Genomic DNA, 14,303 nt, shown 5'->3' with positions numbered 1-14,303 from the left:
TGTGAAGAATGAAAACTGGCAATAAAATAATATATCAAAGGTTCTTTAATACCAAAAAATGTTAAGTACTTTCATCCCTCCTAGTAATAGGACTTCTTCAGAACTAAAAACAGTTACCACAATGTGATATTTAAAGCACATTCAATTAAGGATCACACGATATTCTATCACAAATTACATAAATTATCAAAAACTGTAATTATTAAAATAAGTATTTAAAAATGTATAAATAATTCCAATTACAAACATCATAAACAGAATACAGTGAATAGCATTTAAAATTTTACAACTTAGGTGCCCTTAATCTGAATACACTACTCAAAGATAGCATATCATTCATACCAGGGGTATGCTGGCATCCAGCCTTAACTGTCACAGTAGTTCACGATATTCCAGCATGTTTTCCATGCACCACCCACTTGGATTTGGAGCACTTGTTGCAAAACGAAAAACAAAAATCTTTTATTGCTTGCCCAATTTAACCTATGCCTGTACACTGCATTATTATCATTATGATATGAATGACTGGGCTGGTGCCTCATTAGTTTTGCTATTTTGAGTTTGCTTTTGGCCGAGGATTTGCACTCTCTTTTCATGGTCATGTGCTTTTAACACAAAAGTTGGAAATACACATTTAAAAAACTGACATATATTAGGTGAGAACAACAGCTTGTTATCATAATAGCTGCTTTATTGATATTAATGTGGAACATAAATGGACTCACAGGTATAGTCAAAAATGAAAGACTATTGAATTATATTAAGAAATGCAGACTACAAATAGCAGTGCTGCAGGAGAAACATTTGGAAAGAAATGAGCATGTGAATTTAACAAAGAAATTTTTTCAGGATGGATATTCAGCAGAATATAAGGGACAAAGGAAAAGGGGATTAATTATATTAATTGCTAGAAGGGCTCCAGTAGTGATCAAATAGGGAAAAAGGACAAAAGTTGGTAGATTTGTGGTATTGAGGGGCTATTAGCAAGGGAGGAGGATTATGTTGGCATGCATTTATATTCCACCAAAAACTATTTCTCCCAAAATGTTCTTAAGTTCCATATTAACAATCAACTTTCAGCAGGGAAAAAATACTTATTGGGAGGGGGGGGGGTTGGAACTTGATTTGCAACTGTGAGGATGTATCAGGGAGACCTAGAACAAAAAACATAACAGAAGGGCGTAGATTTCTGAAGAAATTTATTAATATATTTGGTATAGAAGATGTGAATTAAATTGTATGAACTTGACCAGAATTGCCCTACTCATAAAATCCTAGCTTACTTTGACAAATGCTTTCTCTGCATCAAGACCCACCAACAACACTGGTAATTTTTCTCATTTTGCTTCCTTCTGATCAGCATTGTTCTATTAACGTTGTCAAATGTTTGCCTCCTGTCCACCAAACCACATTGACCCATATCTCTCACTTTTGACAACATTTTTGCCATTCTCTTAACTATTATAGACATAAACACTTTATAATCACATTTTAAAATTTAAATGGGTCTATATGAACCTGGGCATGATGGGTCTTTATCGTCTTTAGGTATTCTTGTCACCACACCTTTCTTACAGGATGTTGGTGCTTCTCCTCCTTTTAAAACACTGTTAAACAAAACCTTCCAGATATTTATCACTTTTGCTACTAGCTTCCAAAATTCCACAGGAATTCCATCTATTTCTGGAGACTTTCCTGCAGACTGATTACATTTCATTGTTTTTATTTTATCTCCTCCTATCTTAACTGTTAATTGATGAGCCTGATCTACCTCTAACCTTGGCATACCTTAGGTCTTTCATAAATATTTCCATTCGTGTTTTATCTTGATTGCCACATTTCTCTACAATTTCTGAAATATCTCTAATATATCTAAAGGATTTCTGGTTATTTGTCTTGTTATAGGCTTCCTATGCTTGTCAACAACCCCTCTTACTTTCTGTTGTCTACGACACTGTGCAAAATTTTTTTTCTGCTCCGGAGTCATTATCAAAAAACAGTTTCTTAACAGCGATCTTTCAAAACTCATCCATATTATTCAGATACTCTCTTATTTTTATATTTCTGCATTTTTGTTTTGTATGGGATTTCCCTTATTCTGCAGTACTTTAACCTTCATCAGCTCCTCTAAATAATTATTGTAACTTTACTTAACCATATCTCTTTTTCTTTTATTTCTACCCTATGCTAAATTCTACTTTCATTTTATCCCACTCACTAGCCTATACTTTCTGAAGAAATTTCTGTCTTACCTAATAACGCAAGAGTAATGTCCACTACCCATTCCTTAAATTCCTCTCTTTTTAACATGTAGGTGGGGAAGAGCTAGTGTCTAATTTTTACTTTACTACCCTGCAATTTTTTCTTAGCTGTTACTGGTGCATGATCAGTGCTGTAGAACATACTGAGATACTTTCAAATCCTTAAAGAAAGGCTGTAGCTGTAAATTAAGTACCCACACATGAATTGGTTCAGAAATTTCCATATTTATGGAGCTATGATAAGATGAAGTATAGATTAAAAATGTTTCTGTTATGGCAGCTAAGGATATGTGGGAAGAGACTAAACAAAAGATAATACAAAAACTAAAACATTGGAAGCTCTTGTTTATGGATATGGATAGTAAATGGGGGTGTCCAACCTTTTGGCTTGCTGGGGCTACATTGAGTGAACAGAAATGCTCTTGCGGCCGCATATAAAATATATCATACAGTTAACTCTTTCGTTGCTCCGGAAGACCACAGTCGACCTCCTGGCTGCACTATAGGTGCATTTGAACAACGAATAAATGTAATAAATGCCTAATATTTTTTTTTACAAATAAACAGATATTCAATATAGCACTAGCATTTCTCACTGGGAAAACCATTCCAGCAGTCCAACTACGTAAAATGTCAACATCAGCAGTCCTACAATACTATAATCCACAAAAATAACCCAACAAATCTGCAATAAAGTAAAGAATTCACATTACTGACTTAATAAAACAATTCTGAATAAGCTACAAGAAGGTCTCACAAAAACAAATAACTGGTGCCAGAAATATGGCCTCAAGCTAAATGCCAAAACATGCATCATCATCCCCTTTGAGGAGAGTGATGTCCCCACAAATTATCACATTAATAACAATGTTGTAAGCCCCAACAAGTCGTATGGTACTTGGGCACCCTGGTCGATATAAACCTGACTTTTGACCACCATGTTGTCTCCGTTGTAAGGAAAGCTTTTTACATGGCCCACTTCATTAGTAAGGGTATCTCATCCAGGGACAAGGAGGTCATAACATCCCTGTATTCTTCCTTAACAAGAGCCATTATTGAGTGCAGTGCCCCTTTTGGCATGTGCCTCAGCAAAACACTCTGCCAAAAGAAAGACTACAACCATTTCTGACAAAAAAGGTCAAAGGACTAAGTTCACTTAGTTATCCAAACAGACCAAAAAGCTTCTTGCTTTTCTCTGTCTCTCACTGGCCCCTATATATTTCATCATTGGCTTGCTTTCCAGGCTAAGAAAGATCCTGCCTTAAGAGACTTCCTCTACCTCAGAAATACTGGTTATACTTAAAACGCTCACTACAAAGACCACAGCCTTCACTGCAACATAAACAAGCCATTTTTTATGGACAGGTTCTTGACACAAAAACCTTCAACTTCTGTAAAAAGCTCCTCTCATTATCAAACAATGTAGTTCAGCAACATGATGGCTGGATGGCTAGCCATAAATGTAATCCTTGGGTAAGTAGCATAGCCTTCATCAAACCAGATGGAAAATCCGCTTACTAACCTTTCCCAGCTGGATGGCTAAGATCTAACATTGGTTACTCAAGTCTAGTTGCCCAAGAAGAGGGGCATGTTTAACTAAGAATTCCATTTGCAAAATTATATTCAGTATACATATTAAATCTCTCTCTCTTACACACACACACACACACACACACACACACACACACACACACACACACACACACACACACACACACAAAGCCCCTACTTGTAAAATGTGCAACCTCAGTAATCACATGACACCCACTCACTGAATGAAATTGTCTGGAAGTCAAAATATCTGAAAAAAAATCATAAGAGAGATGAATTCATCCATGTAATTTCCCACCACCCAAAGGACCATCAATAAATCAACAAACAACTGCTCGACAAAAGGTAAATCAATAAGAAAACCATAAACTATAATGCTACATACTGGTGTAAACATATAACTTGTGTCAATCCCCAAGTTAATCCATACCAAAAGATTGTTTCAGAGCTTCAGCTATGTACAAACAGCTTTCTCCTAAAAACTTAACTCATTGATATTTGCCTTGCTGCTAAGTTTATTCTGTACCTCAATGATTCTCACTGTTACGAGATGTAATCTCTGCCATATTGTATGAGTACTACATCCATAATTTGCTCTCTCTCTCATGCATTGTAGTATATTGTTTTGTGTTATTTTTGGAGCTTTTCTCCCCGGGCCTCTGTTGAAAATGGACCTGTGTCCAGTCGGACTTTCCCAGTAAACAAATGTAAAATAAAATAAAATAAATAAAAATAAACTTCCCTCCAATCTAAAGCCATTTGACATTCAGACATTTTAATTTGTGCAGAAGTTACTCACAGACTGACAGTTTACTGAACTGTAATGCTGACCTTCACTTTTGAAAAAAAAAAATTCCCAGACTTTGTCAATAGCTCAAAGAGTAGAGAGGAATATTTATTTATTATATATTTATTTATTTTTGGAAAACATCTTTAAAACTGTTAAATTGATTACACACCCAGAAACACAGAAAAGTTATTGTGATTATGTAAACCACAGAGTGCTGCAAGAAATCAAAGTCACATTAACACTCTATGCTTATGTTGGAACAGATGAATCATACCTGTCAATTCCAAAAGAAGTAAAGTAGCTTAATAAGAAGGTTATTTGCAAGGTTACATGGCAGTTTATATTGGAAATAAGCAGAGATATTAAAAAGGCTCTGTTTTTCATAATTATGCCGGAAAGTCTTCCAAGGTAAATACAACTTCTGATTTAGTATGGAACCATACCTCTCAACCTTAGAGCAAGAAATCTGAACAAAGCGAAAAATAAAAGTGGGACACAGGCCCAAAAATAGTTATGCATCACAGACAACATTGAAACAACTGTAGCTGCAAACATTATACATCACTTATAATCTTTCTATCCCATTATTGTCAGTTAAACATTATATGGCTCATTCAGTCCTGCCTTCTTTTGCATCAAAGAAAACCATGCTTTGAAATGACAAATGCATTTGTTTGTGTCTTTTGGCTTTTCCCGGTTAGGGGTCGCCACAGCGGAACTACGGTCCGCTAATGATTGGCAGTAGATTTTTATGTACTGACTTTTCGGGCCTAAAGCACAACCTTCAATGAAGGAACACCCATTCATGCATGTCGCTACACAGAAGACGCTCTGAGAATCGAACAGGCAACGTCTAACTGTGAGGCAACAACGCTACCGCAGCACCACCACTGCAGTGAAATGACAAATGCATTTACAGGCCATAATTTAATTTATTTCAGATACTGGTAGATTGCATACCATTAGACTTAATTGAAACAAGCAGCCCTAGTTTCAGTGAAAGCTCTGTGGTTGCTTGCATGTAGGAAGTTGCAGGATGTTGATGCAATTTGTTTTATTTGCATTACAATGCATTAAAAATAATAAATAAAACACATTGCATCAACATCCTGCAACTTCCTACCTGCAAGCAACCATAGAGCTTTCACTGAAACTATTACGTCTAATGGCATACAATCTACCAGTATCTGGACTACCTGAAATAAATTAAATTATGGCCTGTAAATTGAAAGTACACTTTGTTTAATTAAACTATATTTCTAAGCCCACTTACTATAATTTTTCAGTAACATCTCAATATCCATTTCCAGGTCACTTTACAAGACAATGGCAGTGGTAGACTTGGCATCCTTCAGTACCCCACAGGCCCACGCTAATGCATTTTCCATTAAATGTAGATATCCATCCACTGTAAATGTCAATAAGCTATGTCTTAAAAAATCTACTTCTGGCATGCGTACCCAAGTGTTAGGTTTTGAAACAAAGAAACATTCTCCACAGTCCGTAAGTCTCTGTCTTTAATAATCATCTACTGTTGCAGCACTCCCAACACATAAGCACACACATACACACTAAAATCCCCAACATTTAAAAAACAACATTGTACCCACTTGATTTGCCAGTATTGATGATCCGCCAAAGCTATGCTTACTGTTGTCCAATCTACTACTGCTTAGAACCCACCAATGAAAAAACAGTACTAGGTGTTTTTTTGTTTGTCTGAAAAAACAATACAACTTTATATGCTACAGTCCCACATAGTCAGTCCACTACTGACCCATTAACCCTAGGCTGCTGTCTCATTCTTACTCCCTGGAACGGCATTACATTGGATGACTACTTTTATTTCCTAAGCAAAAGAGACATATTGGAAGATGAGGCAAAAATCCAGACATTGTTTGAAAATCCATACAGTTAAGAGGTATGAGTTCATGTTCAATACAACACTCTCCATTGTGAGGAAAGCCGCAATTTAATGAAAGTGTACTTTTAATGTACGATATATTTGTGAGCTAACTTGTTTGTGTTCAGTAGGTAGACTGATCATTGTTAGCCTCTTTGTGCATGCGTCTCTCTCTGTCATGCACACACACACACACACACACACACACACACACACACACACACACACACACACACACACTCTTCTACTTTCACACACACAATTCTGCTTTCATGCATGCACTCACTCACTCCATACTTACCTATTAACACAGGTAATTGCTGTCCCTTTCAAAGGCAACAGCGGCAAATCCATACATGAGTCCCTTTTCAGCGAGAACACACACACACTGTTTGTTCGGCGCAAAATAATAGCATAAACACACTGACCCTTTTTTGGCTCAAAAACAAAACTAGAAGGGTGCTTTGGCGCATGCACACACCGACATTAGCGTTACAGGTCATGGGAGCAAAAAACACAAAACAAAAAAAAGTGTTTTGTGGCATGCGTACATTGATGTTGCAGTTAGAGGTTGAGGGCCGCATTGAAGAGCTCTGAGGGCCGCATGCGGTCCGTGGGCCGCAGGTTGGACATGTCTATATTAGACCCTTTAGCTTTATATACAGGTCAGACATATTATCAATCAGAGGAGAAATTATGGAAAGTAATTAATAAAGTGAAGGAGTTTATCTGGGAGAGAACAGGACAAGAGTTAAGTGGGATAAACTGATCTTTTAAAAGAGCAAGGCAGATTAGTATTACCTGATTTGAAGGGATATTTTACAGCTACACAGTTAAAGGTTGTATACACAAGTAGAAGGTTATAATTCAAAATGGAAAGAGATGATGATGAAGCAATGTGGAAGTTCAAGAAATGAAGACAGAGTGGGATTTTGGATGTAGATTCTCAAGGACGATAATAACAATCATATAGAATATTATATTCATAAAGTAACAGAAAGTATTCTAAGAACTAAGCTAATGTGAGAACTGAGAACAGAGATTTTGCTATTAGGAATAATTGTGAGTAGGGGTACAAATAATAGGCAAGAGAGAGCTGGAATTTACTGGAGAAAACTGGCAAAGGAGCCAAAGTATTGGAAGCAAATAACTAGACATGGAAAGGAAGTAGAGTGGGATGAGGCGAAGAAGATGTTTGGACTGCAGGCAAGAGACTGCCTTCCCTAGCCTGGGATTGATATCAGAGCATAGGCAAAGAGAAAGGGATAGGGGAATCTTAAGTGAAAGACCTCTGTTAGAGTTTTTAGTTGCATCTAGAACAGAAGCTGCTGTTAAAAAAGGAATAATTAGTAGGGCATATAAAATATTGCAAAACTATAAGAATCAATCAGAGGAGGTTAGAAAAGATTGAGAAGAAAGACTAGAAAAGCAATTTACAAGTGAACAATGAGAGGACATACGTATGGCTCCCAAATATGCAACAATGTTCAGAAGGTTTAGGATCTTTGCTTGGAAGTGTTTGCATAGGTATTTATTATACCCCAAGCAGACCTAAATGAATTTTTCCTCAGATAAATTGCAAATATTTGAGGTATGAAGAGGAAGAAAGAGGTAACTGGGAACATATGTTTTGGCAGTGACAGATTTAAAAAATTTCCCTACAGAGTACTCTGTCAAAAATATTGGGCGAGCAAATGACTGTAACTAAGGAAATGCTTCTTTTGAACTGTGACACAGGATTTGAAACTGGCTAGACATAGTAAGGCCTTATTCATTTTAATTCTGTTGGCTGCCAAAAAAGCAACTACTAGAAAATGGAAATCACAGTTTAAATAAACTGTATTTCACTTACTGAATATTATAAAAGAGAGAGATGAACTAGAAAAAGGATGGAGCAAATTACATAGAAATAAATGGAAACTATGGGAACAGTATATGCAGAATAATGTTTTGGAGGAGAAGGATGAGTGAGGTTTAAGGAAATGCAGGAATTCAGCAATTTATGTAATGACAACATATGATAGTTACAAGGAAAGAAAATATATGTGATGTATAATGTATGTAAATGGAAAAATTTTATTCCTTTCTGTTAATGCATGCTTGCCTATGTTTTAAGTGATAACTTAATAAATGTATTAAAAAAAACTTTGAGAGAAGGTCTCAAGAAGCACATTTGGCAATTCATTAAGAATACAGGCAGCACAATCACTCAATTACTGTAATTTATTTGCCTTCTGAAAGATAACTTTTATTATTTACCTAGCTACACATTTTATTTCTGTTGGGTTCACTGCTCTGATAAGTGCCACAGATTATAATGTTTTTGCCCAGTTTATGAAAATTTTACACAAGAAGGCACTACTGTGGTACTGTGGAGTTACAGTACAAACAAAAGCATCTCAATTTGGAAGGGGAAAGATATCACTGTTGCCAGTTCTTGACTCTGTTTTAGGATGTCACTGGATCTAACAAGATATCTGGGCACACTACAGAACCATAGACCAGTAGGATAATGGCACCAATGGCTCAGGTTATGAAATCCTCATTTAGTGCATCTTGACAAAATCATAACAAAAACAGGCATTTGAGGATAAGGGATGTAGAAAGCACTGCAGTAAAAACTGATCATATTTTTATATTTCTTCATTGCTCCTAGCTTCACAGGTGTATACAACTACTAGGGCCCTTAAGAAGGTAGCCATGTAACCCAAATGTGACCCACAAATTTGATTTATATTTGATATACAAGGGGTAATTTACTGTCTGCCTCTGTCCATCAGAGACATAGGAGCTAGACCAGGGGAGAATTTCCGATTACCCATCCACTGGTACATGCTGTGCTTAAGTAGGGATAGGGAGGAACTCTGCTTCACATGGGTGAGCAGACTGTTCCAGAGAACTGGAATTCTCCGAGAAACATATCTGCCTCTCCAACATGCCCTATTGATGTTGCAAGCAACATTTAGATCTTTTAATCTAGTAGTTCTGATGCTGCTTGTTTTGCAGATGTCTAAAAGACTAATTAAAACAGAGTCCAGTGATGCCTTGTATGCCAAGCAAAGATCACCTCTCAGAAGTCTGTATGATACTAAGTAAAGAGAGAAGGCTTTGAGGCAATCGGCATAGGACATTGTGTTTACTGACTATATATTTTTTGTAAAGAACCTTTATGGACTTTCCAGTTTCTGCAAGTGCCTGGTCAGAGACTTACTGAAGGGGGCATTACACTGTATGATGGACCTGATTAGGGCTGAGCGCAGTGGTATGATCACCTTTCTGGACCTAGATGCCATGCTCTTAATTATCTACATTGGACACATGTTGGCCGAAGGCTAGGTTACTATTTATATAAGTTTCCAGATCCTTGACCAGGGAATCAACTTTTAAGGGTGTTTTATTAATGGCATAGTTACCTAGGGTGGCAGACTTCCCAAAAGGTATTTTAATGCATTTCCTGATATTGAGCTTTAAGCCACAGCTTTGGCACCAAACATTTTCTGTATTAGACCTTCCTGAAGGGTGTTCTTATCTTGGGGGAATTCAGTGACTGCTCTCAGTTTGCAATCATCTGCAAACCTAGTTAGCCAGATGCCTATGACATTAGTTTTGACATCTGAGAAGTAGACGCTAAAGAGGAGTGGGCCTAGCACAGAGCCCTTGGAGATTCCACTGGTGATCAGTCTCTTTGCGGAGGTGACTTCATACATACTAATGTTGTGGGTCCTATCAGTGAGCCAGCTAGCTATGTAGCATGTTATAAAGGAGTTTATACCTAGATCTGTAAGTTTGTTGACAATTCTCATGTGGGGTATTGTATTAAATACCTTAGCCAGATCTAGGTAAGCAGGATACACCGTTTTCCCCTCATCCATCGCCTTAGTGACTTTTCCAATGATGTCCACCAGATTCAGTAAGCATGACCTTCCTTTGACAAAGCCAAACTGGGATGGATCCAGTGTCTAGATATCTTCTATGCCTTTGTTAATAATTTCCATGATAATTCTCTCCATGGCTTTGCAAATAAAACTAATCAGACTAATGGGTCTGTAGTTTCCAGGATCTGTTGAAGGTCCTCCCTTATGAAGGGGGATGACCATTGCAGTCCTCCATCCACATGGCACAATGCCTGTTTTAAGACTATAGTTAAATAATGATACCAGGGGTCCTAATAAGTTGTACTTTAGACTATTCAGGAGGCATCCTGGGATGTTACTGGGCCCACTGAAGTTGTGTTCTTGGCTATAGTGAGTGCAGCCAGTATATGCTTCCTTGTTATAGTTGGAGGGGTTATGTTTGAAGGTATTATTGGGGGATGGTTGGGGGTGAAACTGGAACTGAATTTGTCCACTAACAGGTTCTCTATATTGCTAGGCTCGGTGAATGTGGCACCATTAACCACCTATCCAGCACATTGCTGTGTTCTGCCCTTGATGTTTCTGACATAGCTGTAAAAGGCTTTATCCTTTACCTGGGAGGATATCTTAACCTCATAGTTGGCTTTGCTTGATCTTATAAGCCCTCTTAGTTGCCTATTTACTTTGGTGAGAGAGTTTTTATCTTTATGGGAATTACCCTTCCTGATTTTTGCCATATTTTATCCCTTTTGTAGTATATCCTGTTTAATTTGGGATGCCACCAGAGTGGTTTGTTTCTGGGGCTAGTCCTGGCTTTACTTTTAATAGGTACAGCAGCCTCTATGCAGCTACTGATACGGCTGTACAGAGTTTCTGAGAGCAATTCAGCGTACGCTGCTGTGTTGTCGGGGTTTGGAGAGGCATTGATTTTTGACAAACCATCACTTATTAACAGGTAATTTGCCTTGGAATAGTTCCTAACTCTTACTAGTTTTAATGGGATTACTGAATTGATTTTGATTTCAAAAGAGACAGCTTTATGGTCAGACCTTACCAGAGAAGATGAGACACGGTGGGGAGGAGTACAGCATTTTCCAATATTTGTAAGCATGATGTCTATTATGTTGGAGTCTCTATTGGGAGTACTCACTAATTGGTCAAGGGTGTTTGTATTTACGAAATCCAGGAATCTCTGTGCCTGTAGACTTGAGGCTGTGAAGGATTCCCAATCTATACAGAGTTAATTAAAGTCTCCCATGAGTAGAATGTTAATAGGTTTGATGACAAATGTCTCCAGTAGGTCTAAGTATGCATTGTGAGCTTTTTGGGGCATGGAGGGTGACCTAGAGCTGCCTAGGATAGGGTATGGGATTTTGTGTATGGTGATCTGCAAGTGGAGAACTTCCAGCACATCATCTTGTTTGATCATCCTAGATGTATGCGTGTTACTAATGTACATTGAAACACCTCCACCTTTAGCCCTTGTCTGTGCAGCTACTGGTGGAAGGCAGTGAAACCTTGCACTGCCAGAGTACTCTCTGCTGCTTTAAAACATGTCTCGGTAACTGCACAGATATCTATATTCCTGAGTGTGAGGAGGGCTTGGAGGGAGTGTAGTTTTTTATTTAGGCTCCTGGCATTGAGCAGTAACACCTTGATGTTCTGTTGAGTTCATTTTGTTATGTCAGTAGGTTTATCAATTTGGAACCAGCTCAAAAAAAGGCACTATGGGGGTAGACAAAGCCTTAACTGGTATTTGAAAACCTAGAGGGAAGGGTGCAGACCATCCTTGGCAAAGCTACACGGTCTACTGGCCATGTCCTTCTAAGCTGACAAACACTGGATCCCCTTAGAACGGTACCAGAATGACAGCCAGTTGTTGAAATCAATCATTTTTGCTCATATTGTGGCATCATTCTCAGTGATGGTAATATGCCGCTCAATTTCAGGTTCATACAAGCCTGACACACATAGTATGAAAGCTGCATAATGTCTCTCTTTATACAGTCTAAGGAGGTACATCTCAGGTTATTTGCATCAACACGGACTATGGGACTATGACGGAATCATACTGGCTCCTGTGGTGTGATGACTTGTGTGCACGTGATTTGGTGGAACCTGGCACCAGGTAAGCAACTAATTCTAATCTCCTTGTTCAGCCCGATTAAAGGGGTGTCAGTATATCTTACAATGGGGTCCCCTATAATGAGAGTCCTTGGAATTGTGTTCGCTTGTCTTAGAGGCTTAATATTTGGGCCTCCACTGACAGTGACAGTATGTGTAGTGCTAGGTGGTGTTTTTTCTGAGTGCCTTTGGGCTTCCTGGGTGACTGCTTTCACAGTGGTTGGTCTAAGTGATCTTTGTTGTTTAGGAATATTGCTTTTAAGTGCCTCAGCATATGTTAGTCTATATGTGTGTTGTGTGCTATGTGAGGTGGGTGTTGTGTATGTGGTTTCGGCAACCTGATGTGGACTTGTATGCATGAGTTTAGCCTCCAGTGTCATTGCTTAATTACACCTCTTTCATGCTGTGTCTATTTCTTTAAGATTATAACGCAATTATTAATGGTGCCATGTTTGTGCAGAGTAACAAGGGTGCTTTACTGGGGCAGATTAAGCTAAACAGTACAAACTTCTAATAACTTTAATGTTTACACAATAATGAATTCTACTAAATCAGTAGGCACTGCCACTTGAGGCTCACTAGCTGTTCTAAGCTTGTTTGCGCAGAATGCATTTGCAATATAATGCTGCTTTACAGTTTTATGGAACATTCTATAGAGGAAATTTACTTTCTAAGTGTTTGCTACTGTACAACACAATGCTAACCCATGCACACATACAAACTTTATAGCATAAATTACATATTTCAGTTTTAGCTTATGTTGCTTCCTATTTTGTTTAATGAAGAACTACCTGGAAATTCACCAATGATAAAATTAAAACACTGATAACTTGTTAGTAAGACATAAATATTTATAACTGAAAAAAACAAAAACATATACCATCTCCTGCCATGAACTTGTTGAAAAATTCATCCCATGTTGATGATGGAAGAACAGGAAGACCATTACAGAAATGGAAGTATGAAACTGCTGTATCTTTGGGGTTCCTGAACACCACAAGCATCTTAAGAGAGAAAAATAAAAATATATATATTAGATAATAAGATGCAGTAGGTATGCCACCGACGATTTGTAAGTAATTTACACACAGCTTTATAAACGCAGATACAAATATCTAACATATTTTATTAAGTGAGTCATTAATGAAGGGTTTAATCAAGAAACACTTAGAATAGTAATGGTGTACCTCAAATAAACCTCCTTAAAAGAATATTCTTGTTGACAAAGTACATTTGTGCAAGTTGTACTTATTCATTGCTACAGTAGCCTTTGGCTATTTAGGTTGTATCCAGTGCAGGAAACAACTGGGCAGCTTCATAAACCTCTGGGTCCCTCCCACACCTTCATGTTGAGTGCTGATTGGACAGCCAATTTGTGGAGGGAAATCAGCTTTCTGAGTGAAAATTACTTCAGAATTTCTTTAGGACTATCTTGTCCATAAGAATAGGAATGTCATAATCCTGAACAAACAATATATAATAGAAACATAAAGTTTATATCCCAAACAAAAAACTGCATACACGGAAAGGGAGATGGAGGGTAGGTGCAGCTACTGCACCAGTGAGGAATTCGAACATCTACCATTGCTGTAAAATCAACTTACATAATTATACTGTGTTTATCATTCTCACAGCTGCAAGTAGCCTTTAGCTATTTGGGTTGACTGTCAAAGCTTATCCAAACTGGAAAGTGGAAGAATGTGAATCCAGGAACCCCTGGAGAATGGCCTTGATAAAAACAGTCCTTAACCTGGAAATGGAATCCATTTTGTAATGCTTTGTAAAAGTATGGTCAGGGGACCATAGAGTTGCCTCTAGAA

The 14,303-nt window shown here is 37.8% G+C and overlaps 1 protein-coding gene across 1 annotated transcript in view; it reads right to left on the bottom strand.

Moving 5' to 3' along the window:
- The window catches only part of LOC122795418 (sulfotransferase 6B1-like), a 460,444-nt gene that overhangs the window by 285,603 nt on the left and 160,538 nt on the right, over positions 1-14,303 (bottom strand). The window contains exon 4 of the mRNA XM_044063683.1: positions 13,364-13,487. Coding sequence (XP_043919618.1) covers positions 13,364-13,487 — 124 coding nt within the window. The remainder of the gene's footprint in view (positions 1-13,363; positions 13,488-14,303) is intronic.

Source organism: Protopterus annectens, chromosome 1.part0 (assembly GCF_019279795.1).
Source record: "Protopterus annectens isolate FY-2018-M chromosome 1.part0, PAN1.0, whole genome shotgun sequence".
Taxonomy (NCBI): Eukaryota; Metazoa; Chordata; order Ceratodontiformes; family Protopteridae; genus Protopterus; species Protopterus annectens.
Note: the sequence above shows the minus strand (reverse complement) of the source record. Positions and strands in the feature narration are given on the sequence as shown.